General features: G+C 46.7%; 1 protein-coding gene across 9 annotated transcripts in view; it reads left to right on the plus strand.

Annotated features, from left to right (window-relative positions):
• The window catches only part of Sipa1l1 (signal induced proliferation associated 1 like 1), a 300,159-nt gene that overhangs the window by 265,335 nt on the left and 8,128 nt on the right, over positions 1 to 26,696 (plus strand). For all 9 annotated transcript variants that reach the window (XM_028877330.1, XM_028877339.1, XM_037210693.1 and 6 more), the window contains 6 exons: positions 400 to 524; positions 3,610 to 3,728; positions 5,536 to 5,978; positions 18,639 to 18,878; positions 19,574 to 19,739; positions 25,448 to 25,694. In XM_028877330.1, coding sequence (XP_028733163.1) covers positions 400 to 524; positions 3,610 to 3,728; positions 5,536 to 5,978; positions 18,639 to 18,878; positions 19,574 to 19,739; positions 25,448 to 25,694 — 1,340 coding nt within the window. The remainder of the gene's footprint in view (positions 1 to 399; positions 525 to 3,609; positions 3,729 to 5,535; positions 5,979 to 18,638; positions 18,879 to 19,573; positions 19,740 to 25,447; positions 25,695 to 26,696) is intronic.

A 26,696-nucleotide genomic window follows, 5' to 3' on the forward strand; every position in this document is an offset into this window, starting at 1 on the left:
TTTCAGATCATAGAGTACATAGCTTAGAAATGATTGATCCAAGAGTAACTTAATGATTTAGTGCATCGTTGAATTAAGAGGAACACCCCCCCCCCCATAGATGTTCTATTTGGAAGGTGTGTGTGAGTGATTTAAAGTGGGCTGATGGTAAATGACAGTCTGAACTTGACTGTGTGCCTGGTGGACTTGGTTTCTTACTCTCTGGGCCTCCTGTTAGCAAGCTCCTTGCCCTAGTTAACTCTTGATTTCAATAATAAGCATACCTTCCTGAGCAGAGAGAGATGTGTCTACATGCACAGACATGCAAACAGAAACTGGTAATACCTGTCATCAGAACCAGGACTCCACCTGTGGGTAAAGATTCTGATGTGTCTTGCTTTTGTTTGGGAATCACCACAGGTTTGGGGTGAGCCGAAGATCCCCAGCCTCCATCGACAGGCAGAACACTCAGTCAGATATCGGTAGCAGTGGAAAATCCACACCCAGCTGGCAAAGAAGTGAGGACAGCCTTGCCGACCAGATGGGTAAGTAAGTGATTTCTATAAAGGTGCTTTCTAAGCAAGGTGGCCTCCTGACAGCATCAAAGCATGGTGTTATAAACGATACCTTAGTTAGCAAGTGTGCATGAAAACTGATCCCTGCTAGACGAGTGCACGTGAAGGCAACAGATAAGACCAGGGGCTCTCAGTGACCCAGACTTCAGCCAGAGGGACCAGAGGTCATGTTTAATGCCTGTCTGCTGAAGCTCCTGTGTCCTCAGTACCTCTCCCCCTGCTTGCTCGCTCGCTTGGGTTGGTTAGTTCATTGGTTTTGCCTTGTGCTGGGAAGATTATTTATTATTATTAATGTTGACTTTTAAGGAGAAAGACATCTCTGTACAAGTGGGAAGAGATTGAATTCTTGTTTGGTCACATTTGTATCTTGGTTAGGTACCCTCTCCTGCCTGATGGGCATTTCAAAAAATTCTTTCCCCTCTACTCTTAGGCTGTCAGGTGAGAAAATTTCTTAATGAAACAGCATGATGGAATGAGTTCAGTAGGGGCCCTTGTTCAGGTTTCTAGTGCATAGCCCTCGGAGGATGTGGAGGAGAAATCCATCCATCTATGGATACTGCTCCTGACAGTGAAATTTATCAGACACACCAGAAATGTGATGCCAACCCAATTCATACATCAGAGATTGGTTGTGAGCTGTCAGGCTGCCTTGTCATCCTGTGCCTCCACCTCACAGTTCTTTTTCTTTTTTCTGAAAGTATTACCATCAATATGGGATAAAGAGATACACATTTCATGCCTGAAACAACTTTTAAGGCAAAGAAGACCTACCTTATGTTTCTTGAAGGTTGATGGGTTTGTCCTGTGTGAATGACTGTGCCCAGGTAAATACATGAAAGTTGAGGAAGAGAAGTGTGATTCCTGGGTCCTGAAGACATGCTTTGTTCCACTGTGCTGTGTTATTGAAGCCATCTGTCACTCTCCAGTCTTATCCCACCCACCCCCAACTCAGAAAACCTGAGCATATTCTCTCTGCTTTCCTGCTTCTTACAGAATGTCTATACTCCCCTATGCTTTGGTACTGTTGGCATGGTGACGTCACATATGAGCAGGCTCCTCTGCAGCATTACCTTAGTGGCTTTCTCTGGCTCCCAGTGCAGACTCTGACCAAGGCTGCAGCAAGCCTTTGTTTGCCCAGTGCCGTGCTTCCACATCACAGGGAACCGGAAGGTGTCTGGAGACCAGGGTAGTTAGACAGTCCATCATCCACCCATATTCATCCCCTCGCATGAAGTGCTCTCCAGTCTTCTTCCTCCTGCATCTTCTCCAGTGTAGTGACATCTCACTCTTCACAGCTTACGGTGCCAGTGTGGATTTAAATGACTCCTGAGCACACTGGTTCATCCTTCTGGTACAGTATAACTTTAAATCAAACTGATATAGTCAGATGCCCCTAGAGCTGGCCTGGGAAGACTTCACTATACTGTGTGAAATGAAATTGGTGGCTTTTCTTCTCTTAAAATCTATTACCTGGGCATGGTGGATCATATCTTTTAATCCCAAACTAGGGCATGGGGGTTGGCTGATTCAGGAGAATGCCATCAGTTCAAAGTTCTCTTGGACTACATAGTGAGTTCCAGACCAGTGTAGGCTACAGAGTGAGATCCTGTTTCAAAATGCTTTAAAATACATATTTTAATTTGGGAATCCTAGCATTGCAGAAGACTAAACCAGCCTTTCCTAATTGGCATATCATAAGGAATCCAGGGCTTAATTGATGTCCAGGCTGCCCAGCCTTTGAAATAAGATTTAGTCATCTGTGAAGGTCACACTTAAAAGCTACAGTCAGGTTACAAAATAAAGAAAAGGGAGAAATATCCTATAATGATGTGGCTGGATGTGGTGGTACACACCTTCAATCCCAGTGCTCAGGAGGCAGAAGCAGGGGGGATCTCCATGTGTTCTGGGCCAACCTGACCAGCCAGGGCTGTATAGTAAGACCCTGTTGCAAAATAAAGTGTGTGTGTGTGTGTGTGTGTGTGTGTGTGTGTGTGTGTGTGTGTGTGTGTAAATCCCATAATGTTTCCAGTAAGTTTACCGTTTTTTGTTGTTGTTGGTTGCATTCATAGCCATTCTCAATTTCATGTGTCCTGTGGGCCTTTGGACATGCCTGGCAGCCATCCTAGGGAAAATACACAAAGAATAAGTTAGATTTTTCCTGGCTCAGTATGTGATGCATAGAGTTGACCTCCCCACACTTGTGGATGTAACTGGTACCTGCTAGGCAGGCTCATCCACCCCTGCTGCCAGTGTGCTGTGAACTAGTTCCTTCTGACAGTGTGGGCAGGCTCAGCTTGATTCACAGGCTCACTGTCTCCATGGATGTTTGTTTCTACCTCACTGCTCCTGGAAATGATGTCGAGTCCCACTCCAGGAGCAGGCTGCCTGGTCCACTGCAGATCAGGAAAGGTGTTGGAGAAGTCCAGAATTCTTGCTCTTAGCTGTAGGTGGTCAGGGTAGGTCCCTCTTGTCTCAGGGACCCCCATCTTGAATGCCAGTGTGGCTCCTGAAAGGAAGCGATCATTTGAAGTAAACTAGCTGCTGTGTGTCTGTTCTGTCATGCTCAGCTTACAGTTATAGAGGACCTCAGGGATGCAATTCTTTTGTCCTCCAGCAGCATGAATTCACAGGTAAAATGTTCCCAAAGTGTCACGGTAAGTAATGTGTGATTGCATCCATTCCTGTCTAGGGAATGGACACTGCGCTAGGTTAGCCTCCCTATAGCGAATGATTCCTGAGTTTAACTCATGTATTCTGAACTTTCCCCAAAGCAAGTTAGTTCCAAACTTTGCTGCATTGTTCATGGCCTTTGGTTTGGTGGCACTTGGCTATGCTAATGTGTATGCTGTGACATGTTGTCACCAGCTGCAAGCTTTCTCCTTCAGCCACCTAGTTTCTGACATGCTGTCTCCTGTGTAGACTCCTAGCAAGCTTGCTGCTGGTGCCCAGAATAGGCTGGTCAGTGAGCTCTGAGAGATGGGGTGGCAGGCCATTTCCATGTGGTAGCTGTACTCTATTTAGTGCCTATACCATAATGTCCTGTGCTGTGTTCCAGAGCCTACATGCCATCTCCCAGCAGTATCAAAGGTACTGCCTGCTTTCCGAGACAGTCCCAGTGGGAGATTAATTCGGCAGGATCCAGTGGTTCACTTGTCTCCAAACAAACAAGGCCATGTAAGTTCACCATAAGCTTAATGAAATAACTGCTTTCCAGCAATGTATCGTGATTCCTGTAATTTGAAAATGGCACCCACCTGCTCTACCCCAACTCTGTGTGGCAGAAGGCAAGATATTTTACACTTGGGGTTTGTACAGCCCAGATTCTGAGTTGCTTTAGTGTAAACTACATTCTGAGGAGTATATCTGCATCCCCACAGGTCTTTAGGAAGGTTCAAGAATTCAGAAAAAGTCCTAATGTTAGAAGGAGAACTGTGCAACAAAGAGGTTTTGCCTCTCAGCATAGCTTGGATTGGAGTGAGTGAGTGAGGCCAGGTCATGTGATCTGTTATTAAACACAGATCAAAAATTCTTATCCATGTTGTAGCTGCACCTGCAGTTCATTCCCTTTTGGGACTAAAAAGTATTCCATTGATGGATGGGGAGATATATGTATATATTATATTTTTAATCTCTTCATGAGTTAGTAGTCACTTGGCTTGTATCTTTTATCTATTATGATGACTGCTACAAACACTCATGCTTATATATTTGTGAATATACATTTTTCTCTCTTAAATCTGTATCAAGAACGAAATTGCAGCTATTTTACTGTGGCTACTGCCCAGTTTTCATTCCTAATAATCCCCCCCTCTTTTGTCCACCCTTTGGTTTGGAGGTATTCTTGTGTGTGTAAAGTCTCCCTACCGCCGGCGACACTGGGCACCTTGCCTTGTGGTTGTTGATTTTTGTTTTGTTTTGTTTTTTGTTTTCGAGACAGGGTTTCTCTCTGTAGCTTTAAAGCCTGTCCTGGAACTAGCTCTGTTGACCAGGCTGGCCTCAAACTCACAGAGATCCACCTGCCTCTGCCTCCCGAGTGCTGGGATTAAAGGCGTGCGCCACCACCCAGCGTGGTTGTTGATATTTAAGTGTCTTCTTTGCAGAAGCAACTCTTCACATGTCACACCATTTTAATTCATTACTTGAAACAAAAAGCCTTAGTTTTGATAAAATCCAGTTTCCATGTTTGTTGTCCTAGCTAAGAAACCACGGTGTAACCCATGGTCATGGAGATTTACACCTGCTTTGTCTCATGGGTTCAAAAGTTTAACCTGTACATTTAGGTCTCTTAAGTTTGTTTGTTTGTTGTTGGGTTTTGTTTTTTTTTTTTTTTTTTTTTTTTTTTTCTATGCAGTAAGGATTCAATGACTTCTGGTTTGGGTTTGTTTGTTTGTTTGTTTGGTTGGTTGGTTGGTTGGTTTGGGGTTTTTTGGCATGTGAATTCCAGTTGTCTTGGCGCCATTTACTAAGGAGCCCGGTTTCCCCCTGTGGAATTATCTTGGCATCTCTGTGTAGATCTAACTTTCAGCCTTGGTTGGAAAGCTGTCTCCTAAGCAGTTGCTAACTGGGAAAGCACAAGAATTCAGACTTAGTTCATCTCAGATTCTGCCTGTTAGCTACTGAGGATGGCTTCTAGAGTCAAGCCCTTTGGGAATACCATTTCCTTTCTCTGTTAAGATAATAAAGAAGTCAATGACAGCTTATATTTTCCTGGTTAAAGTGATCTTCATGCCATTGTGTTATTATGTTGGCCTCAGTGAAATAATGGAAAATGGATTCTTGGAGGACATGTACCATCTCTGCCAGAACCATGTACCACAGAAGAGCCCATCAGTCTGAGTGCTGTTCCCAGTCACTCTTAACCTTATTTTGACTTGTTATTGGAGCTTTGTGACTAGGCACATGCCAGAGCGCCCCCCTGTGACCCTTTCTTGGTGTTGAGGGCACGTCACCTGCGTGTCAGTAACTCTGGCTTCTCTTGTAGTCTGACAGCCACTATTCCAGCCACTCCAGCAGCAACACCCTCTCCAGCAACGCCTCGAGTGCCCACAGTGACGAGAAGTGGTACGATGGGGACCGCACGGAGTCGGAGCTCAACAGCTACAACTACCTGCAGGGCACGTCTGCGGACAGCGGCATCGATACCACCTCCTACGGCCTCAGCCATGGCAGCACGGCCTCCCTGGGGGCCGCCACCTCGTCACCTCGTTCAGGGCCAGGCAAAGAGAAGGTGGCACCGCTGTGGCACAGCTCAAGCGAAGTGCTCTCCCTGGCAGATCGGACCTTAGAGACCGAGGGCCATGGCATGGACCGGAAAGCAGAGTCCTCTCTGAGCCTGGACATCCACAGCAAGAGCCAGGGTGGCTCGAGCCCCCTGACCAGGGAGAACAGCACCTTCAGCATAAACGACGCCGCGTCCCACACCAGGTGAGTGCCCTCTGAGCCTGCCTGCCCGCCCTCAGGGTCCCCCCGCCCCCCACTTCAGTGTGCGGCGATGTCCTCAGGGGCACTGGAGTTGGTGTACATTTATTTATAAACACTATATTTTTATATGCTGTTATATTTTATGCCATTTATTTCTCAGCAAAAGAGTTCAGTAATCTTAATGTATTTCAAATTGGGAGAAAATTTTGCAGATATATTCATTGTAAAGTTGGTTTGTTTTTTTTTTTTAATTTCCCTAACTACATTCCAGAATTAGAGTTTTCTAATTTTGATTTTCAGCATTGATATATAATGAATATAGAGGGCTACAGCTTTTTTAAGATACTTGAATGTCTTGACTATATTTTTGAAACAAAGTGGTTTTTCCCAAGATGGGCAGCTTTTCCTTAGTGCCCAGCACATCGTCCCCCAGCTTCGTGCCCTAGCCCGTGGCTTACCCCATGTCTCCTTCCTGGCTCCTGACAGTGACGCATTGCTGGTGGAAATGCCCATCACAAAAGCATAGCTGGAGGGCCGCATGCCCTTCCCCCAGCAGGAGCACACAGGACTGTCTGAGGGAGGAGGCGTTCCGTTCCTGCTCTACACCTCTACATCTCTGGTGTTTCTCCTCTTGCCTTTCACTGTTGCAGACTGCTGGTCAGTGTGACCCTGTCTAACCTGACTGCCCCACCTGGCAGCGAAGACTCATTTAGCATTTGAGTTTTCCAAATGGCAAGCCCTGTATATAATTTGCTAGTAAACCCAGATCACCCTGGTGGGAAGAGACATCCGCTTTATTTGTCCTTAACTGAGTCAGTGCAGCACCCAACTTTCTCATCGTGTCTCTGTTCTTGCTGAGGAAGGTTTTCTTTTGTTTTTATTGTTGTTGTTTGGTTTTGGGTTTTGTTTTTTGGGTTTTTTTTTTTTTTTTTTTTTTTTTTGGCTTTTTGACTTTTTGGGTTTCTCTTGTGTAGCTTTGGAGCCTGTCCTGGATCACGTGTTGTAGCCCAGGCTGGCCTCGAACTCACAAGATCTGCCTAACTCTGCCTCCTGAGTGCGCCACCACCGCCCAGCTTGCTGAGGAAGTTTTAAGTTTGTCTTCTCTTCAAGGTCGAGGCTGTGTGACTGGATGCATCTCCTAGGCAGTGTCTCTGGTTGTCATCCCTGCATTCCAGCTTGTTGTTATTTTTGAGATTGTATTTTAGTTAGGTTTCTCCCTTCCCCTTCCTCCCTCCAAACTGTCTCATATACTCCTCCACACTTTCCTTCAAATTCTTGACCTCTTTTTTGTTAAGTATTACATTCGTTAAGTCTATACATTATATATATATAGACATATAGATTCCTAAATGTAACCTCTCATTCCATATAATGTTACTTGTGTGTATGTTCCCACGGCTGACCATTTGTCACTGGACAAGGAGCTGGGGCTCTCTTCCCTGGGGAGGACCCCTCTCCCACTCCCAGCTCTCCTTAATTGCCTGTAGTTCTTTGTGTAGGGTTGGGGCCTCGTGGGCTTTTCCTCCTGCAGTTGGCACACATGCAGTGTCTGCTGGTGTCCTTGTTCAGTCCATGTTTGCGCGCTCATGTTGGTGAGACTATACAGCTGTAGCTTCTGATACTACCAGGAGATTTTAAAATGACTGTGCTCTGGAAACTCCATGACCTTGAGAAAGTGGCCTCAGGATCCCATTGTCCTATAGTTCAGGAGCTAGAGTATTTGGCTCAGCAAGAGTAAGGGACGTGTTAGAACAGAAAGGTGGGTCCCAAATACCTTTAGCAGTACAGACAACCTGGTAGAATAGCACCTTGCCGGCTGCTTCTAGTATGACCCTCCGTTGTATTAGCTAGACTGCTAATGTCCCTCTGCATGGGTCAGAACTGAGTGGTTTCTGGAAACCTAGATTTCGGTTTCATTGATTTTTCAGTTGCTCATTTTAGAAGGGGACCTTTTCATAATGACAGGAATCCACCTGAAGAAAGATCCTTGGTCTAACCTGAGGCAGCAGAAAGTGAGCTGGGGAGGGATGGTCTAGAATGGTGTGACCACAGGCAAGGTTGAGAAGAGCTGGACCCAGGTACTGAACCACAAAATACTGAGGCTGTGCTGCAACAAGCCCAGGGATCTGCACGTGTGACACACACACACACACACACACACACACACACACACACACACTCACTCACTCACTCACTCACTCACTCACTCACTCACTCACTCACTCTCTCTAGAAGCAGGCACCTGGGTTTTCCTTGTGCTGAGCAGACCTGCCAAAGCCTCAGGAAGGATTATCTAGACTTTGTGCTTCAGATGGGCCATGTGGAATCATTGAAGTCATTGCTTAGAAATAGCTGTGCTGTTGGAGGCCCAGCTAACTCGAGAAGAATACGGTCTTTGAGAAGGGCGGCAGGGCTTCCCACCCACCGCAGGCTTGAGTCACACTGGTTTCTAGACTCCTGGTAAATAGGCATACTTTTTCGGGTCTGTTGGTCTTGGCAGAGTGAGCTGGCTAATCAGAGCTGAAGCAGCCTCCCCTTTCTAGAGGAAGAGAGGACTAAGCCACAAATGTGCATTGCCGGGGAGCTGAAATCACAGCAAATTAGAGTGTTTGTGTCCTCTGAAAACAGGAGCAGCAATTAATGTGGAGATCTCTTGACAGTGCATGAAAGAGCTTGTACCTGGGACTTGGTGACAGAATTGAAATTACAGTGATTAAGTTCCCCTACGTATTTCTGGCTAGGCTGGCCTCCCCTCTGTCCTCCAGTCTCCCTGTTGATGACTGCGCAGGTTTTTTGTGGCACCCTTGAGAACTGCATTAACGCAGGTTGATAATTACATGGGGATGTTATATTTGAAAGTCATTAAGAGAAGCCATTCCTACAGATAACTTGCTATGGGGGTAGAGAAAATGCAACCTAGGTTTTAATTTTTATTTTTTTATAATTGCTCTTTCCCTTTTAGATCTTAAAATGTATCACTCAAAAAAAAAAAGATTTATGGTGAACATAGGAGAGTAACACTAACATTAATATATTCGTTCACAATTTTTAATACATTCTTAATAGCTGGAATTGTTGGTTTTTCCTTAAGAGTTCCAGCTCTGACACTGGGCAAGGTCAGTATATGGGTAATGCCTCAGTTAATGGAAAGTGGCTAGAAAGCCCCAATTGCTTGGATCTGCTGCTCTTGAGCCCACACCCTACAGAAAGCTTCAAGAGCCCACCTCATCCTTACACATGGTACCCTTGTTAGCAGGCTCTGTCACTGACGAAGTGCCTGGCACAAACAGCACACTGGAGGGAAGATTCACTTCGGGTCATGGTTTCAAGGGTTTCAGTCTAAGATGTGCTGGGTCCATTGCTGGGGTCCAGGCTAAGGCAGGACACAGCATGGTGGTGGGTGCGGGCATGGGCAGAGCCTGCCCCACCTCGCGGTGGCCTACAAACAGAGAGAGACAGACACACAAGGCAGCAAGAGCATGCCCTGGGAAACCTGTTTGTCCAACTAGATTCCTAGCTCCAGTTTTCACACCCCCCCAAAATGCCACTATGTTGTGAGTCCTCCAAGCCCTTGTGAGCTAGTCATTACTTGGTCAACTGGGGACCAAGCCTTTAGCCAGCAGATCTCAACCTGTGGGTCATGACCCTTTGGGCAAACCTCTAGCTCCAAAAACGACTTACATTATGATTCATAGCAGTAGCAAAATTACAGTTAGGAAGTAGCAACGAAAATAGTTTTATGGTTGGGGGTCAGCACATGTGAGGAGCTGTATTAAAGGGGCGCAGCATTAGGGGGGTTGAGAACCACTGCCTTTCACACATCAGCCTTGGGGAGGATCTGTCACACTGAACTCCTGTCCGTTCTTTCTATAGTCACTCTTGTTAGTCAGCCATTCTGCTTGCCTCAGAACTCCTTTTGGCTTCCCGGAGCCCCCGAGAGCCGCTAGGCAGTTGGGACCCATTGTTAGTGTCACCTCAGAGGAGGACTCCCACCGAGCAGGCCGACCCCAAGCTCCTGTGCGCTCAAGTAGCACCTGAGCATTTCAACAGGTGGGTCCTGATGGACAAGCAGGAAATGCTCTGTCCTGATGCTCCTGCTTACTGCTGGATGTGAAAAGGTCTCTACTAAGAGAATTCAGACATGACATAAATTCTCAACTCATGACTTCAGAGACGCACACTCTGTTTCAGAGCTTCCTGCAGACACATCTGCTTTCATGCACAGTTTTAGTACTTAAGTGTGTTAGTACTTAAGGCCTGTATATCTAGCATGAGCTGTGGAAAAGTTATTTCTAGGTAAAAGGTTGTTTTTTGTTTTTTTTAACTTTAACAAAACAAGGAAGAAGTTGGTCATTCTGATAGTCACCAGAGGGGCCAGATCAAGACCAAGAAAACTGCCTGCCTGTAATACAGCTGTTGTGAACGGGCCTTTTCTAGTTGACCTCATAGGCTGATGAATTGTTCATGCCAGAAGCTCTTTCCTGGGAGTGGTGAGGGGGCTTCATGGGTGGAGCTCACATGGCCTGCTGGGCTATGTCTGTGTGTCTGTCCTATGGCTGCTGTGTTTAAATCCTGTCCTCTAGATCTGAGCCTCTTTCAGATGTAAGAGAGAGAACGCTTCCTGCTTTGTTTAGAAATTGTCTCATTGTTTTTATATGCAGTGTTTTTTTTTTGCCCTAAATCTTTTCTGGATGGAATTTTGTCAGTAATTAACAGTTAATTGCCTGTCTTCTTCACCCCACCCCACCCTCTATTCCCAAGTACTGAGAAATGAGCCCACAGCCTTGCATTTGGTAGCCAGATGCTGTACCACTGAGCCACATCTCCAACTCTTTACCTTTTGATTCTGAGCAAGGTTTTACTAAGTTTTCTAGACTGGTCTTGAACTTGAGATCCTCCTGCCACAGCCAGGCCTGATAGTCTTCATTTTTCTCCCTTGGTTGAGAATACTGTTTTTCTAAGTATTATAGACTGATTCAGAATTTGAAGCTGCAGCGTCTGGAATTCAAAACACAGACCTTTGGTTGGAAGCTGCGGGCATCTCTGTTTGAGCCCCATCAGAGAGTTTCATTGTGTGCAGAGCTCTGCATACAGCGAGCATTAGGGACTCATTGCTCTGCTTTTGTCGAGCAGGCTTCAGCCCGTCTGGATGAAGCATCTTGCTGGATCTCCTCCAGCCTGTAGGAGCGACTACTATTTGATGTCGACTTCGGTGACCAGCAGGAATAGGAAATAGAGCCACTGTGGCTGAAATGTAAAGTGCATGTTCAGCGATGAGCCCTCTGTTAAGGCTTGAGGGTCTGACGCAGAGCTGCCCTACAGCCCTGCCCCTCAGAACAACCTTCACTCGGCTGACGTGGCAAGCCCAGGCCTTCCAAATGCATGAAGTAGAGGCCCAAAGCAATGCAGCAAAGCAGAGTCCATTATTTGCCACTCTGAGCATGCTCTCTCAGGGTAAGAATTTATGTCTATGTTTCATTAAGGAGAAAAGGACTCCACAGAAGAGTTTCCGGGCCTCTCTACCCGTTCAGCCTGGAACAGTCTCCTCCCTGCTAACATTTTGCCGCATTCCTCCAGCTACAGCCAAAACCCTCTTAAGAGAGAAGTGGTTTTGTTCAGCCAAGTCCTTTCTAAACACGAAGGGGAAGGTTTGGTTTTGTTTTTACTTCTAAGGTTAAGAGAAGATCCGATTGATTCTATCTGCCTTAGCCTCGGTAAGTCATTGACTGTATGAAAGGAAAGAATGCATTACACCCTTTACCACAGGCAAGGCAAGCAAGCGAGAGACTCAACAACATGGATTTGAGCCTGAAATCAATGCTATGTCTTTTCTGCCCATGTCCAGCTCTGTGGCCTGTGACCAGTCACTCTGGGCTATCCCTTACCTGTCATTCATAATACTGGCTCTGCTGAGAATGAAAAAGGTTACCAGGAGCATAGCCCTGGAAATGTACCCAAGGCAAGAGAGCACCTGTTTATTTTCTTAGGCCTCACCCCTGCTGTGAGCGGGTGTTTACTTGGTTTCTCTTACATAGTTGGGTGTTGCAGGCTACCTCACCTTGTGGTCCACAATGATCCATGAGGCCTCTTCTGCGCCCACCTCATTGCTCAGGCTGAACGTGTGTGCTTTCTGCTCACCAGACATTTGCTTCTTGCAAGGGGGCAGCTTTCTTTGCTGAGCCCACTCTGCCCCCTGCCAGATTAACCACCAGATTCCCTTGCCCATCTCCCCTAGTGTTTTAATACTGTGTTTCCTGAAGCCCTCCAGAATGATGGAGCTGATAGTAGAGAATTAGCCAGTGTTGAACACAGTGGGAGGAGTCCTGCTTCATCATCGTCCCCCATTATCTGTCACCCAAAGACTTGTTATTTGCACAAGCAATCCCAGGAAACTCTATCAGCTATCCTGTCTTTGGTCATAGGCCAGCATCCAGCCTTTGCCCAGATTTTGTCACAGCCATTTGACAGGTGACTAATTGCTGCTTTCCCTCTCAGAAAATACCATCCTTCCCAGGCCAGCACTGAAACTCAAGCCCTCGTGCCATGCCCCACGATCAGATGTCTCCAAGCATCTCTCTGGCAACTCCCCATAGCAGACAGTGGGTAGCAGCTGTTGGTGCACAGGAAAGAATAGTCTCCGTGGTGATGCCGACATTTAGAAGGGCATCCCCAGCCCGAGTACACGGGATTGGTACCTGGAAATTTCACTGACATCTGTGCTCCCCTTCCTGATGGTTCCTTCTTTGTAGGATCAGCAGGCAGACGCAAGCAGCACCCCCCTTACTAGTGTGCCTTCTGCAGGGGCCAGCCCTCCTGGTAAGACACAGGAAGTCACCAGGCTCCTGCACCCTTCCTTTTTCACGGCTTCCTTCAAGCCGTAAGTTGAGAAGTCTGGACAGGTCAGACTGGCCTGGGCTCCTGGCCACCTTGTTGCCCTTTCTTTTACTTTTGCGTGTAGTAATACAGGTGTGTCCTCTCTTCTTCCCTAGAATGGCCAAAGAACCCAGAGCTGTTCCGTTTCTTAGGAAAGGGAAAGTGACCCAGAGTGTAGATGAAAATTGAAGACGAAGAATCCAGGGACGTCCTGCCAGGATGCTCAGCAATCTGCTTTGGCCGTCCATGCTCACAGTTAAACTGGCTTTTCGTATAGCAGAAAGGAATCGATACAACATTGTCATTTCCTTTTGGTTCCAACATTGTTGCCTCATTACCTCACACGGTTCTTAGGAAGGGACTCAAGGCTCTGTGGGTAAGACAGAATCACAGTATACTGAGTTAACAAGAGTTCCCCGGGGTAATGAAACCGCCCAGCTCTCTGGGTCCCTTTTAACTCAGAGCTGTCAATTTGGCATTGACCGTGGTATAATTAAACTCCCCCCAGAGTCTCCTGGTGAAGTATATGGCTGTACTACCTGTAGGTGGTCATAGACCCTCAGGGGTCAGCTTCAGGAGGCTCCACCCAGAGCCTGAGCTGGAACTATGTAGGGAAGGAGGAGACAGACCTGTTTGGGAAGGTGAAAAGTTTATAGTCTCGGATAGCAGTTCTTAGTTCTAGGAAATAAGAGAAGCCTTTAGAACTGTTCACTGCATAGGTTTCTTTGACTCAAGAAAATGTAATATGAGCTCTCAATTCTTCATATTGGCTCCTGCAGAGACCACAGTATTGTGTCAGAAACATGGTATCCTTGACTTTAACTCCTGAATCTGGGCAGACATGAAGTGGGGATTTGACCAGATTAGAGCAATATGAGCAATTCAGCTGGACTCGAGTGGTGGTTCTCAAACTGGGTGCACACTCAGAGAGGTTTTGGTCACGTGCAGGCACTGATCCTGCTCTGTCTCAGTGGATCTCTGGGATTAGAACTCCAAGGCACATGTATTAAAGGTGTCAGCCTGGCTTCTGCTGCTGGTGTGCACTAAGGAAGGAAGACAGGCCAGTGAATTTCCATTCTTTTCTCTTTGTGCCTTTGTTCCCAGATGTAATCAGTTCTTAAACGGGCTGTCTGATTATAACCAAATAAACAGACGTATGCTGGCATTTCACACCTGGGACCGAGTATTAGCCATCGTAGTCATAGATAAAACGGTCCTAGTCAAGTGGCTCACTAGTGAGGATCCGATGTAAGCAGAAGCATCATTTGTAGACTTAATTATCACAATAAAAATAATGTCAAGTTTTAAGTACAATTGGGTAACGCACTGTGCGCATCCCTAATCTCACACGTGAGGTGGACTTACAGCTTACCATTGTTTTCGCCTTGCCTTGCATCCTATGTTGAGTGGTTACAGTTGCCGGGGACTCTTCTAGGCATGAGTTGCAGTAGCAAGCAAGGAAAAACAAAAGCAAAAAAGCCATCTCAGCCCTCCTGGGTCTGCGCCCACCCAGGCAGACGGAGGACAGACGACAGAATCGAGTGTGTAGCACTCTGCACAGGGCAGATGCTGAGGAGAAACCACACGGCAAGTATTTTTGGAAGAGCCTGCTGGGTTCCCGGGAGTAGTGGCCACGGAGAGGTGAAGTCCACTTCAGAGTCTGTGCTGTAGTACAGACGCCCCCGAATGCCAGTTAGGAAAATACCAGTTAAATTCACATGCGCACTGCCGTCTCCTCCAAACATTTCCCAGCCTCCTCTTTAACTTCCTCTTGGCATAGATCTGTTCAGCATAGCAGAGTGGTTTGTAAATTAATTAGCTGTATAATTTATTTTCTATTCCGGCAAATTATTCCTGTTTTGACTCAACTTTAGCCTTTTAAAGTTCTAAAATTTTTGAAGGAATATCAAAGTTTTTGAAAGTAAAATTTGGCAATTCGGGTGTACCTCAGAGATTGCAGAGGCTGGGTCATGGACCACAGCAGCCTCTGGGAACACACTAGAAGTGTGAGTTCTCAGCAGGGCAGTGGTGGCGCACACCTTTAAACCCAGAGGCAGAGGCAGGTGGATCTCTGTGAATTTGAGGCAAGCTGGTCTACAGAGCGAGTTCCAAGACAGGCTCCAAAGCTACATAGAGACACCCTGTCTCAAAAAACAAACAAACAAAAAAAAAGAAGTGTGAGTTCTCATGTCGCTAACCATGTCCCACCTGCTACATCAGCATCTCTGAAGAGGGACATAGTCAGCATTTTTAACATACTGCTATTTGAGAGCTGGCTCATAAGACTATCCAAGATCACTTACACATCCAAGATGGGTAAGTTCTGCTCCAAATAGCAACCAGGGTTAAGGCTTGGGACCTCATAACTGTGTTCTTGGTGTGTGTGAAGAGATCCTAAAGCAAAATATAAATTTTAAAATCTGCAAACAGAAGACTAGAATCTTGTCTTTGGGTAACTAAGGGGCACCCCACACACACCGCCTGCCATGCTGTTTAAAGCTGGCCTGAGGCTGCCCTCCTGCACTGCAGAAGCACCTTGGCTGGCTGGCACTGCCCACCTCATGTGTGCTGTGCCTCTGCTGCCTCTCTGTGCGTTCACTCTTCAGCCTTTGAAGTCTGTCCTTTTTCCTTCAGTTCATTTTCACACTCTGCATCTTCTTTCTGGAGCAGAGATCTGCTGTTGTGTTGTTCTTACTGATTCAATACTCAACAATTAAGAAATAGTTTTATATCCTCCCTTTTTGTTTTGTTTTGTTTTGTTTTGTTTTGTTTTTCGAGACAGGGTTTCTCTGTGTATTTCGCTTTTCTATCATTTAACAGTGTAATCAAGAATTCTTTTTATGTAATTGTTGGAAACCCTTTTTTTTTAAGATGTATTATTTTCTTTTTTAACTGTATCTGTGTGTCAGCAAGGGTATGTCTTATTGCCCTCAGAGGCAAAAGAGGACATTGGCTCTCCTGGAGTTACAGGTTGTGGTAAGCCACTGGGAACCAAACTCGGGTTCTCTGTAAGAGCAGTATGTATTCTTAACCACTGAGCCGTCTCTCTGGCCCCTCTTCTTAACTCTAAAAGCAGCCAGGTGGAGTGTTTATCAGGGGGTAACAGGTCATTGCTTTTAAATTTATGTTGTCCTTGGAGATGTTGTAGGGGTTCCACCTGTCATCTCTAGCTGGGAAAATGCTTGGGGGAAGAAAATGTTTCGGTATTAAAGTAAGACTAGTCATTTTTTATTCTGTTTTTACAAGTTTGGGCCTAGTTCTTCTCTATCATTATAAAAATAGAGCATTTGGCTCGCTGTGTCCTGAAGTAATAAGACCACATTCATATTGAAAGATCTCCAGATGGATTCTTCCCCCAATACCTGTCCAGCTCTGGTTGCTGATCCTCGAATGCTGACGCGGCCCCTCCCTGCATATTATTGACTTTTGCTTTTCTGTGGACTTTTTCACAGAAGGCTAACATTCATAGGGCAGAAGGCAGCAACAGTACATGTACTTCTCACATGAACACTGTATAGATAAAGCAGACTAGACCACTGACATCCCTACATCACGCTCTGACCCCATTCCTTCCCCAGTCAGACTCATTTCCCATGATTCTCAACCTAAAAGGATAGGCTCACACCCTGTGTGTTATTCTGTGTGGTGTCTTTTCCATCAACACGACAGTGCTGAGGCCTGTCCCTGTGTTCCAGGCCACCTCAGTTTGTTTCCTCTGCTGGTTCCTGTTTGGGTTGTCTCTGGTCTGAGGGTATTACATGTCTCTCAACGTGGTAGGTAAAAAAGCGATTGTTATGTCTGAAGGACATATGTTCAGCCTCAGTAGAGGCTGTGGTCTATTTGGCCACAAAGGTTGTAACAGGAACACACTAGCAACAGTCTGTAAGAGCTGTAGCTACATCATGTCCTCTCTGGCATGTGGTATTTTAATTTAGCTGTTCTGGTGGATGTGTGATTTAAAGCCTGTGGTTTAATAGCTATTTTTGTGGTCTTGGATTTAATTCCTTTGAAATTCTCGTTCAAATCATCGCCCTTTTTATTGGTTCACCCCGTTGCCTTGTTTATTTTGGGAGTTTGGTTTATGTATTGAATAGGGACATAATGTTGGGTGTGTTTTTTCTACCCCTTTGGATGCATATTTCTTTATTGTTTTGGTTTGGTTTTTAAGAAAAGGTTTCTCTGTGTAGCCCTGGATATCCTGGAACTCACTCTGTAGACCAGGCTGGACTCAAACTCAGAGATCCACCTGCCTCTTCCCTCCAGGTGCTGGGGTTAAAGGTGTGTGCCACCACCATCTGGCCTACGTGGATATTTCTTAACTTTAATGGGCTTTCATATTTTCATGATCTCATTCAAAAACATGAAATTTTCTTCCATGTTATAGTTCAGAGTCTGTGATCTGTTTTAATATACAATCCAGGTATGACTGATTTGTATAAGGTTTGAGGCCAGAGTGTCAAGATTTGTTTTCATCGACACATTGTCTCAGGGTGTGGGGTCTGGGTCCTTTTCCTACCATGACTCCTTACAATATTCTCATAGTTTCACAGTCTCATTAAAGTTGCCAAGACAGAATTCCTGTACACCCTATTGTTATTTATTAAGCGGCGCTGTTTACTGTGCAAGAGAAGCCACGAGGCACAACAGAACCCACTATAAGAGTTTATTAAGGGAAGGGAATAGAAGGGTGTGCATGGGCCTATGGAATGACCGTGCAGAAAGAGAGAGAAGGAATGAGTGGAACCCGCTTTTATAGGTCCCCCCGCTACACACACACACATGTGCATATGGGCTTACGTAGCTACACCACTCATGTGCATATATTATAAGATCACGAAGCACCAGATTACTTAGGGCGCAAGGCCCTGGGATGACTAAGCATCTTGCCTGGCTACTGGACAGCACATGTGTGGTCATGTGGGGGAGTGGCCAGGAATTCCAACACCTATACTCAGTTTCCCTCTGTCATCTCCTCCCATTGCTGAGTGGTGCCTTTGTCACAGCGGCATGTCACTACTAATACCTTAATATTTGTTCAGTTGGGACCATTAGTTTTTGACAAAAAGCGCTACCAAGGAATGCAACTGTGCATCTATTGTAGGAGTCACCTGACGCTAGATTTCTTCTAAGCAGAACTCAGCAGTGCTCATAGTATAGATGTGGGCCCTCAGGAACCTCAGAAGGGAAGTACGGGGATTCTGCATGTGGGTGGTTGAGATAAGCTCTCATCTCCAGCCTTGAAAAGTCTGCCTTATTCAGTCTTAGACTTGTCTGGTGATGAGCAGCCGTTTCAAATCACTATGCTAGATCTCCAGGGACATAGACCTCACTCAGTGTGCCCTTGGCCTTGGGTGTCAAGGAGAGCCGTGTCCCTCCCTGACTTGGTCTCCCTCTGGTCCTTAGCCTGGTCTTAGTGTCACCATGACCCCCAGAGCTGAGGAAGTCAAGACAGACAGACACTGAGACTTCTGCTCCTTGTCTGTCCTTTGCCCCTTCTGGACTTCAGCGGGGCCAGTGTGTTTGAGAGGTCTCCTCAGTCTTAACTGCTTTTACTTTTAACTACATGCAGACCAGGCCGCGCTGTCCATTTATCACTTTGAGAGCAGATATCTAAATTTCAGGGAGAGAACAGGAAGGCCAGGTAGCCATTCTTTTTAATCATTTATTTCTATTCAGATTTCATGTTTCTTTAACCTTGCCTTCACCCCCACCTTGGACACTACTTCCGCAGCTGACATGGTGACCCTGAATGTACACTGGAGTCACTGTCTCTGTCCTGCCTCTCCACAGTACCATGAGCTCCCGACACTCGGCCAGCCCAGTGGTGTTCTCCAGTGCCAGAAGTTCACCCAAAGAGGAGCTTCATCCCACCACGTCCTCCCAGCTCGCACCATCCTTCTCCTCCTCTTCCTCATCCTCCTCTGGGCCTAGAACTTTCTATCCCCGCCAGGGTGCCACTAGCAAGTACCTGATTGGATGGAAAAAGCCAGAAGGAACCATTAACTCCGTGGGATTTATGGATACAAGGAAGTAAGAGTTCTCCTTCTACGTATGGTTGATTTTCTCCATGTACAGAAAGAGCTGGGGCAGCCTCTTGGCCCATGATGCTGGCCTGGAGGCTTGGGGTTGTAGGGATTGGCTTAGTGGAGGGGTTTTTCTTTCTTTTTTTAAATGAAAAATTATTTTTCATATATTATATTCTGATAATACTTCTCTCCTCTCCCCAAGAGATTTTATTTGCTAAGTAATTTTTTTTTCTCTAAATTATTCCTCTGCCTCATTGCTTGAGTAAGATGTACTATGAAACATTATGATCTGAGCTCTTTAGCTGTCCTCAGAAAGAGCTGTATGAAAGACACAGTCTGGGTGATTGAGCCTCCAGCGTTCTGTCAATCACAGCCTTTCTGTGGACTGCTTCTCAGCTGGGCCATTGGGGCCGGGAGGACGTTAGAAAGGAGTGAGTGCTCCAGGGTGAAGGACCTTTCCGTGTATGGGTCCTGTTGTTCGCCTCTGATGAACACAGGTGGCCCTGGGGGTCCATCTCTCCTCTCCTGTCAAGTCTGCTGCTGGTGTTGGCTGAATGGGCAAGTGGGTTCCTGTGGAGGAGGGATTTACCCCAGGGGTTCTGATGCTGTGTAAACAGGAGCCACACCCTTTGTCTCCCTTCACAGCCCCACGCCCTTGAGCCAACCTATCGATTCCATTTTCACCATCTCTTTCCCCAGGCGTCATCAGAGTGACGGTAATGAGATGTCCCACACTAGGCTCCGAGCCTCAACCAGGGACCTGCGGGCATCCCCCAAGCCCACCTCCAAGTCCACCATTGAGGAGGATCTAAAGAAACTCATCGACCTTGAGAGCCCCACTCCCGAATCACAGAAGAATTTCAAGGTAGAAGGTTGGCTGGGGTAATGGCGGTGGAAAGCGAGGTGTCATGGGACCTTGGGCTGAGGCTGTTGGGATTCCACTTCCTCAGTGCTGAGCACTCTGTCCCCACAGCCGCACCTCTAGAGTGTGGGTTCCTGTCGAGCTGCCCTTTCTCCAGCCCTGTCTTGTAGTGTGTCCTATTCTGAGTGCATGATTCCTTGGTCTACACCTGTGTCATCACTTCCAGGACTCTATAAAGACATGTGACTCCCTGTCAGCTAGAATGTTTTCCATGTGGCCTCCACTCTGCCTTCTGTCCGTAAGGTCCTCTTCTCACATGTGTCTCCAGCTTGCCTGCTCATCTCCCTGCCCCCATGCTGATGACCACAACTAAGACTCTCTCCACATATCAATCAAGGGAACTGCCTCATGGCCAGACTCATAATTCTCTATACTCAAAGCCTCATTTCTCCATCCGAATTCTAGACTGTGCAGGCCTTCCCTAGAGCCAAGTCTTCCTCTCCACCCATCTCAAATGCTCAAATGCAGCATTTGTGTGCTCGTCAGTGGCCAGCCTTCTGCTGGATATCTTGGCGGGTTTTCCTGCCTACCTTGTTGCAGGGCCTGGGATGCTTCTGAAGGTTCTCTGCATCTGTATTCTCAAAGTGAGGGCCTGAGAGGTGTTCTGGGCAGCCCCAGAAGAAGGGAAGGTCATGGCAGTGAACTCTTGTAGGTTTCTCTCCTTGAATTTCTTCTGAACCTTGAACTTCACCCTGAGTTCAGGCTGACTAGAAAGCTCAGTTTCAGAATACTGAGAAAATGTTGGAAATGAAAGCTAAAAACGTTATTGGATCTTCTTTTACTCCAGCCCCACATTGGAACACCAAAATGTTGTTGTTTGTTTTTTCTACTCTTTTACTCTTTTGGACTTTTTGCTCTTTGATTTTTTTGGGGTTCCACCACCCAGCTCCTAAATAAATCACACATGAAAGCTTATTCTTAATCATAAATGCCTGGCCTTAGCTTGGCTTGTTTCTTGCCAGCTTTTCTTAACTTTAAATTATTGTATTTACCTTTGGTCTCTGGGCTTTTTCTTTTTCATTCTTCTGTAATACTCCATGGCTGGCCCTTAGCATCTCCTCTCCTTGTTCTCTTCCTCCTTTCTTCTTCCCCTCCCCAGATTTCTCCTTCTGTATACTCTCCCTGCCTGCCAGCCCTGCCTGTCCTTTTCCTGCCTTGCTATTGGCTGTTCAGTTCTTTATTAGACCATCAGGTGTTTTAGACAGGCACAGTAACACAGCTTCACAGAGTTCAACAAATGCAACATTAAAGGAATGCAGCATGTCTTTGCATCATTAAAGCAAATGTTCCACAGTACAAACCAATGTAACACATCTTAAAATAATATTCTTCAACAAGAAAATCCTTCCCACATACCAGCCTCCACTACAGTCAGAGCGAGTGGTGCACCAGGCGAAGTGGCCTCGTGCTCCTGTCTCCTCCAGGCTTTTTGTGCATGTGTGTATACATGCACCACCTACATAGATCAGATACATCCCCTAAACTGAAAAATCAGCATTTACAGGAATTAATGTATCCCGAGGGCCACTCTGGAGTTTTGCTGAGAAATAAATGGTTTATTAACATGATTTATGTGACTAAATGATTTATGGATACAGCCATTCCTGACTTCTGTCATTTCTGTTTCAGAAGCCAGCACTTAGCAGTTCTGACTCATCATCCAGGGAACAAATGGTTCCCTTAGCAACCTTGAGAATGATGGCACTTGTAACTTAGCCATCAAAACCCAAGATGACATATTAAAACTCTGTAGTCCCAGTTTCAATATAAAAATTATTTCAAATGTACTTTTTGAGGTTGGAGGATAGTAAAACTTGCCCTGCAAGGAATCTTTCCTCTAAATCTTACCTGAATGGTTTTTTTGGCTGGGGGTGAGCTCAGTGTTTCCGTTCCTTAGATTTATTCATGCAGTAGGAATAATTGAAGGCAAATGTCTGTCTGCCCTTATTCCAGGTCCTGACTTTAGTTCCCGAAATGAAATACTTCAGCACTGCTATTTGAATCAGGGTGCACGTTCTCTGTGTTGTAACTCTACTAATAGGAGACCCTCTGCAAAGACAGTGCCCCTGCTGTCCCTGACCATTGCAGCAGACTGGAGCAGCCGTGGCCATGTGCTGATTTTCCTCTCCAGTTTATCCCTCTTGAGCTGGTTTGGTTTCAGATGAGTTGAGCTATGTGGCTGTGGTGTGTCTTCTGGTAGACTTCTAAATGACCATGGCTCTGTGGTGTAAAGGGAGACTGGCATCGCCTTGAGAAGCCTCCCAGGCCCGTCCTGACTCAAGGCCTTCAGGCCAGCAGCAAGCTTCAGGGAGGGGCCTAGGAAAGCCATTTCTGGGCTAAAGACTTGGAGCTTACTCGTATGCTATGATGGTCTCTCTATCCTATGAGCTGTTCGTCCTCACTTTTCTACCAGTAGAGCGGAATTAGTCCATGCTCTGCCTCCAGCCTTGAGAATGCTGACACTGTAGCACTCACCTCACTGACAGATGGGATTGCCTTGTTTGCTATAGGCAATATACTGTCCTGCGTCCTCGCCAGGATCTCAGATGGACCAGAGCAAGGGACTCCACATAGCACTCGTATGTAGGAAAAGCTTCCTGGGAGTGCTGGTGACTCTGTGTTGCTGACATTCAGGGCCATTGGGAATGATCAGAACAGGGGCAGTGTGGGGGAAGGAGGTGTGATCACTGCTGGCAGGAATGCAGATGGAATAAGCAGCCATCTCTGCTGGGCTGTGACCAAATTGGGGGAATCACTGGTCTCCAAATGGTTCAATAGTTTTAAATTATTTTTAAAGTAAAATCTGCACAAAAGCTCAATTTGTAGAACCAAATTTGTGATAGAAGAGATGGCTGGCATCCCACCTAACCCTCTCCCTAGCAGTGAGCGCTGTAAGAAACTCTTTGGGCTCCTTGGAACCTAATTTGAGACCCTGTTGCACCTGTCAGTGTGCCCTCTGAAATCTGCGTCTGATACCCAGCTTTGAGCTTCTGGTGGCACTGGTCCATAGCCCTGGGGAATTCCAGGCCCCACCCCCACAGCAGGCCTGTGGTGGGTTTGTATACCTTTAAGCCTGGGAGTTGAAGAGGATGAGGTGAGGTGTGCTGACAGTTTTAACAAGACTAGGTGCTGCTGTACCTCAGATTGTGTCCTTCCACACCTGCTCTGCTTCCCTGTGGTTCAGGATTCCGTGGCAGCTGGTAAAGTGTGCTGTCCAGGGGACTGCTGATAGTTCCCAAAGGGGCGAAACAGGGGTTGGTGTAGAGTTTCTCTCCTGTAAAACCCTTAGACTAAGATGCTCATTGGAAATGAAAATCTCTGCTAAAGCCTGAAGTGCTAAGAAAGACCCAGTGGGGCATGTTGAATCCTGGGATCTGAGGGCTGCATGGGGCAGGCAGGAGCCTTGTATGATAGTTCTAGAACCTAGTTAGAAATCTACTTAATGTCCACTGCTCTCCATAAGATAGTGAAAGAGCCGTCACTTCTCACAGACTGATCACAGTGGCCAACTCCTAGGCCAGCTCCTACATACCTTGGATTTAACTCATCATGATTTTAAAGAATATTTACTGATTTATTTTTGTGTGTTTGATGGGTATTTGTATACAGTTTGTATATGTGTGTTGCCTTTGTATGAATGTGTTTATATGAGAGAGTATGTCTGCCCTGGTGCATGCATCAACCTTGTTTGAGGCAGACTCTTGTTTATTGCTGGGTGGCATGCTCCAGCTAGCTGGCCCGCAAGCTTCTAGAGGATTCTCCTGCCTCTGCCTCCCTTCTCACCATAGAAGTGTGTCTTCAGTCAGCGTTCTGTTCCTGTGAAGAGACACCCGTGACCATGGCAACTCTTATAAAAGAAAGCATTTAATTGGGGCTTGTTTGCACTTTAAGTTTAGTCCATTATCATGGTGGGAAGCATGGTGGCACACTGGCAGTCATGGTGATGGAGAAAGACCTGAGAGCTACATCCTGAGCCACTGGCTAAGAAAGAGACTCTGGGCTTGGAATGGGCTTCTGAAACTTCTTCCAACAAGGCCACACCTCGTAATCCTTTCAAATAGTGCCACTCCCCGGTGACCAAGCATTCAAATCTGTGAACCTATGCCTCCATTCTTTTGTTTTGAGACAGGGTTTCTCTGTGTAGCCCTGGCTGTCCTGAAACTCACTCTGTAGCCCAGGCTGGCCTCAAACTCACAGAGATCTGCCTGCCTCTGCCTCCCGAGTGCTGGGATTAAAGGCGTGCGCCGCACGCCGCCGCCGCCGCCGCCGCCGCCGCCGCCCCGGCCCTTTGCCACCATTCTTATTTAAACCACTACAGAGTGCTTGGATTGCAGACACATATCACTCTGTCCAGCTTGTACATGGATCCCAGAGAGCCACACTTGGGTTGTCAGGCTCTCGTGAGGAGTGCTCTTACGGCTGAGTCACCTCCTGGCCCCTCATCCTGGATTTTTTAAGTGAGCAAGATGGTTACCACATTGGTCACACTTTATTCTTATTTACAGTGTGTCTAATTAATGGTTTATGTGGCCCTAGAGGGATGGGGGTGTTGGGTTGATTGTTTGATTGAAATGATCTTGGGTTGGCAAGATGGCCCAGCAGATGAAAACATTTGCAAGCCTGAGGACCTGAGTTCAATCTCCATGTAAAAGTGGAAAAAGAGGACCAATGCCACAGTTGACCTTTGACCTCCACACATTTGCCAGTGGCACATGTGCCCACATGCATATATCACACAATAAATAAAAATCCTTAAATGATAATTATCTTCAAAACTAATGAGACCCATCTACCTTGAGAGACCCAATTAGAGCGTGTTCTTTAGTTACCTGTGGTAAGAGTCATCTAGTACATGTTCATGTTGTTGTTGTTGTTGTTTATGTTTAGTAGTGTTTTGATTATATGTTTGTATGTGCACCACATAAACGCCTATACCAGAGATGGTGTTGGATCCCCTGGAACTGGAGTTACAGATAGTTAGGAGCTGCCATGTGAGTGCTGGGAATCGAACTCTGGTCCTCTGAACAGAACTCAATGCTTTTAACTGCTGAGCCATCTCTCAAGCCTTGAGAGCATGTGTTGTGATGATCATTTGCCCAGCGGTTACACCCTCTGTCATCTGGCCAGCTTCTAAGTCTCCCTGTCCCTGTCCCTTGGCTGTCCATCCCTGCTCTGTGACTGTGTTCCCAGGAGCCGCACACTCATATTCTAGCCTCCTGGCAGGTGCCGTAGTGATCAACCAGCATTTTACCAAGCAGTTGTGGCAATCCAGGCAGATGCTTGGCTCACATTGACAGCTGAGAAGTGTAAACCCAGGGAGATTACAGGATCTGGTTAAAGACATGGGATTCAAATAAAGTTTATATTTAAGACTTAGGGTGCTGGTGCATACCTTTAACAGCCAGGTGGATCTCTTGAGTTCCATGCCTGCCAGGGTTACATAGTAAGACCCTCCCTCCTATCTTCAAAACAAACAAACAAACAAAAAAACATCTTGTTATTCAGTAGCACTTAATATTGATAAATCATGGGTCTGAGCTTCCTACTGAACGTGGGTTGAATTTGTCTCTCCCTAGGATGTAAGATTGGATGGAGTTGATCCAGAGGTAGCACCTCACTGCTTCACCCGCTGTCTGTCCTCTGTTTTCCAGTTCCACGCGCTGTCCTCCCCACAGTCTCCGTTCCCCCCCACCCCCACTTCCCGGCGGGCCTTGCACAGGACACTGTCTGATGAGAGCATTTACAGCGGCCAGAGGGAGCACTTCTTCGCCTCCAGGGCTTCACTTCTAGACCAAGCCCTGCCCAACGATGTCCTCTTCAGCAGCACCTACCCGTCTCTCCCCAAGTCGCTTCCACTGAGGAGGCCATCTTACACATTGGGAATGAAGTCACTGCATGGTAAGTATGCTTGCAGCTGAAGCCGGGCGGCCTGTGGATGGCCCGTGGCCCAGGATGGCAGGCAGCCATTCGTTTTCTTGGGATAGTTGTAGAGGAGTTCCGACCTCTACCCCAGCCTTCAGTTGTTCCCTTCCTCCTGTAATCACAGACCACGGGTCATCTCAGCATTGGTCACCACAGCTTGCTAGACTGTACCCAGACCTGCTGGTTGACTTGACCGGAAAGAAGAGCTGGGATCAGTGTTCTGGCAGATGTCCTACTGCTGAGATAGCATTGGGCAGACACGGCCAACGTGAGATTGATAATTTCATAGAGATGTGTGCCCTGCTTCCCTCAGCTGCTGTCTCAGTGTCTGCCACATCCGTTCATTTACTGATCCAGCCAGTCCCCAGGGCATCTTCAGGAAAAGAACTGGGGATCATGGCACCTCTGTATCCTAGCCCGCAGTCATATATGCTGTGCTCACTTGGTAGCCTAGCTAGATCCCAGTTTTACTAACAGCCGTATTCTGGGACTTTAGACGTAAGTGTTTTTCTTTCTCTCTCTGCCCAAGTCCACTCCAGGGCTCACCTGAAAGCCATGGCTAAGTCCCGCAGACACACAGCACAGGACCTCATGGCTGATGCTCTGCTGTGCACACCATTATAACCAGATTTCCCTCTGACTCTTCCCTTCTCCGAACTCTGCCGCAGCAGTCCTGTGTATCAGGCCCGTGTTTCTTCCCCTCCTCTGGAACCTCCTGTTTGCTCTGCACTGTCTTGAACCCTCACTGACGCTCATGAACCTTCTCCCACTTCTCCATCCTGCGCGGGCACATCCCAGGTTCCCTCTCACTACTTAGGGACCATGACATCTTCTTCTCCTCCCTCCACCCACCTACAGCTCAAGTCTAGATTTGCTTTGCCCCAGATAGTCACTCCCAGTGAACCAAAGCCAGCACTTGAAGTACTGCTTCCTGCCACAAGCTCTCCAGCACAGTGATTCTCACCTTTCCTCACGCTG

The sequence above is a fragment of the Peromyscus leucopus genome, chromosome 14 (genome assembly GCF_004664715.2).
Source record: "Peromyscus leucopus breed LL Stock chromosome 14, UCI_PerLeu_2.1, whole genome shotgun sequence".
In the NCBI taxonomy this organism is placed as follows: Eukaryota; Metazoa; Chordata; class Mammalia; order Rodentia; family Cricetidae; genus Peromyscus; species Peromyscus leucopus.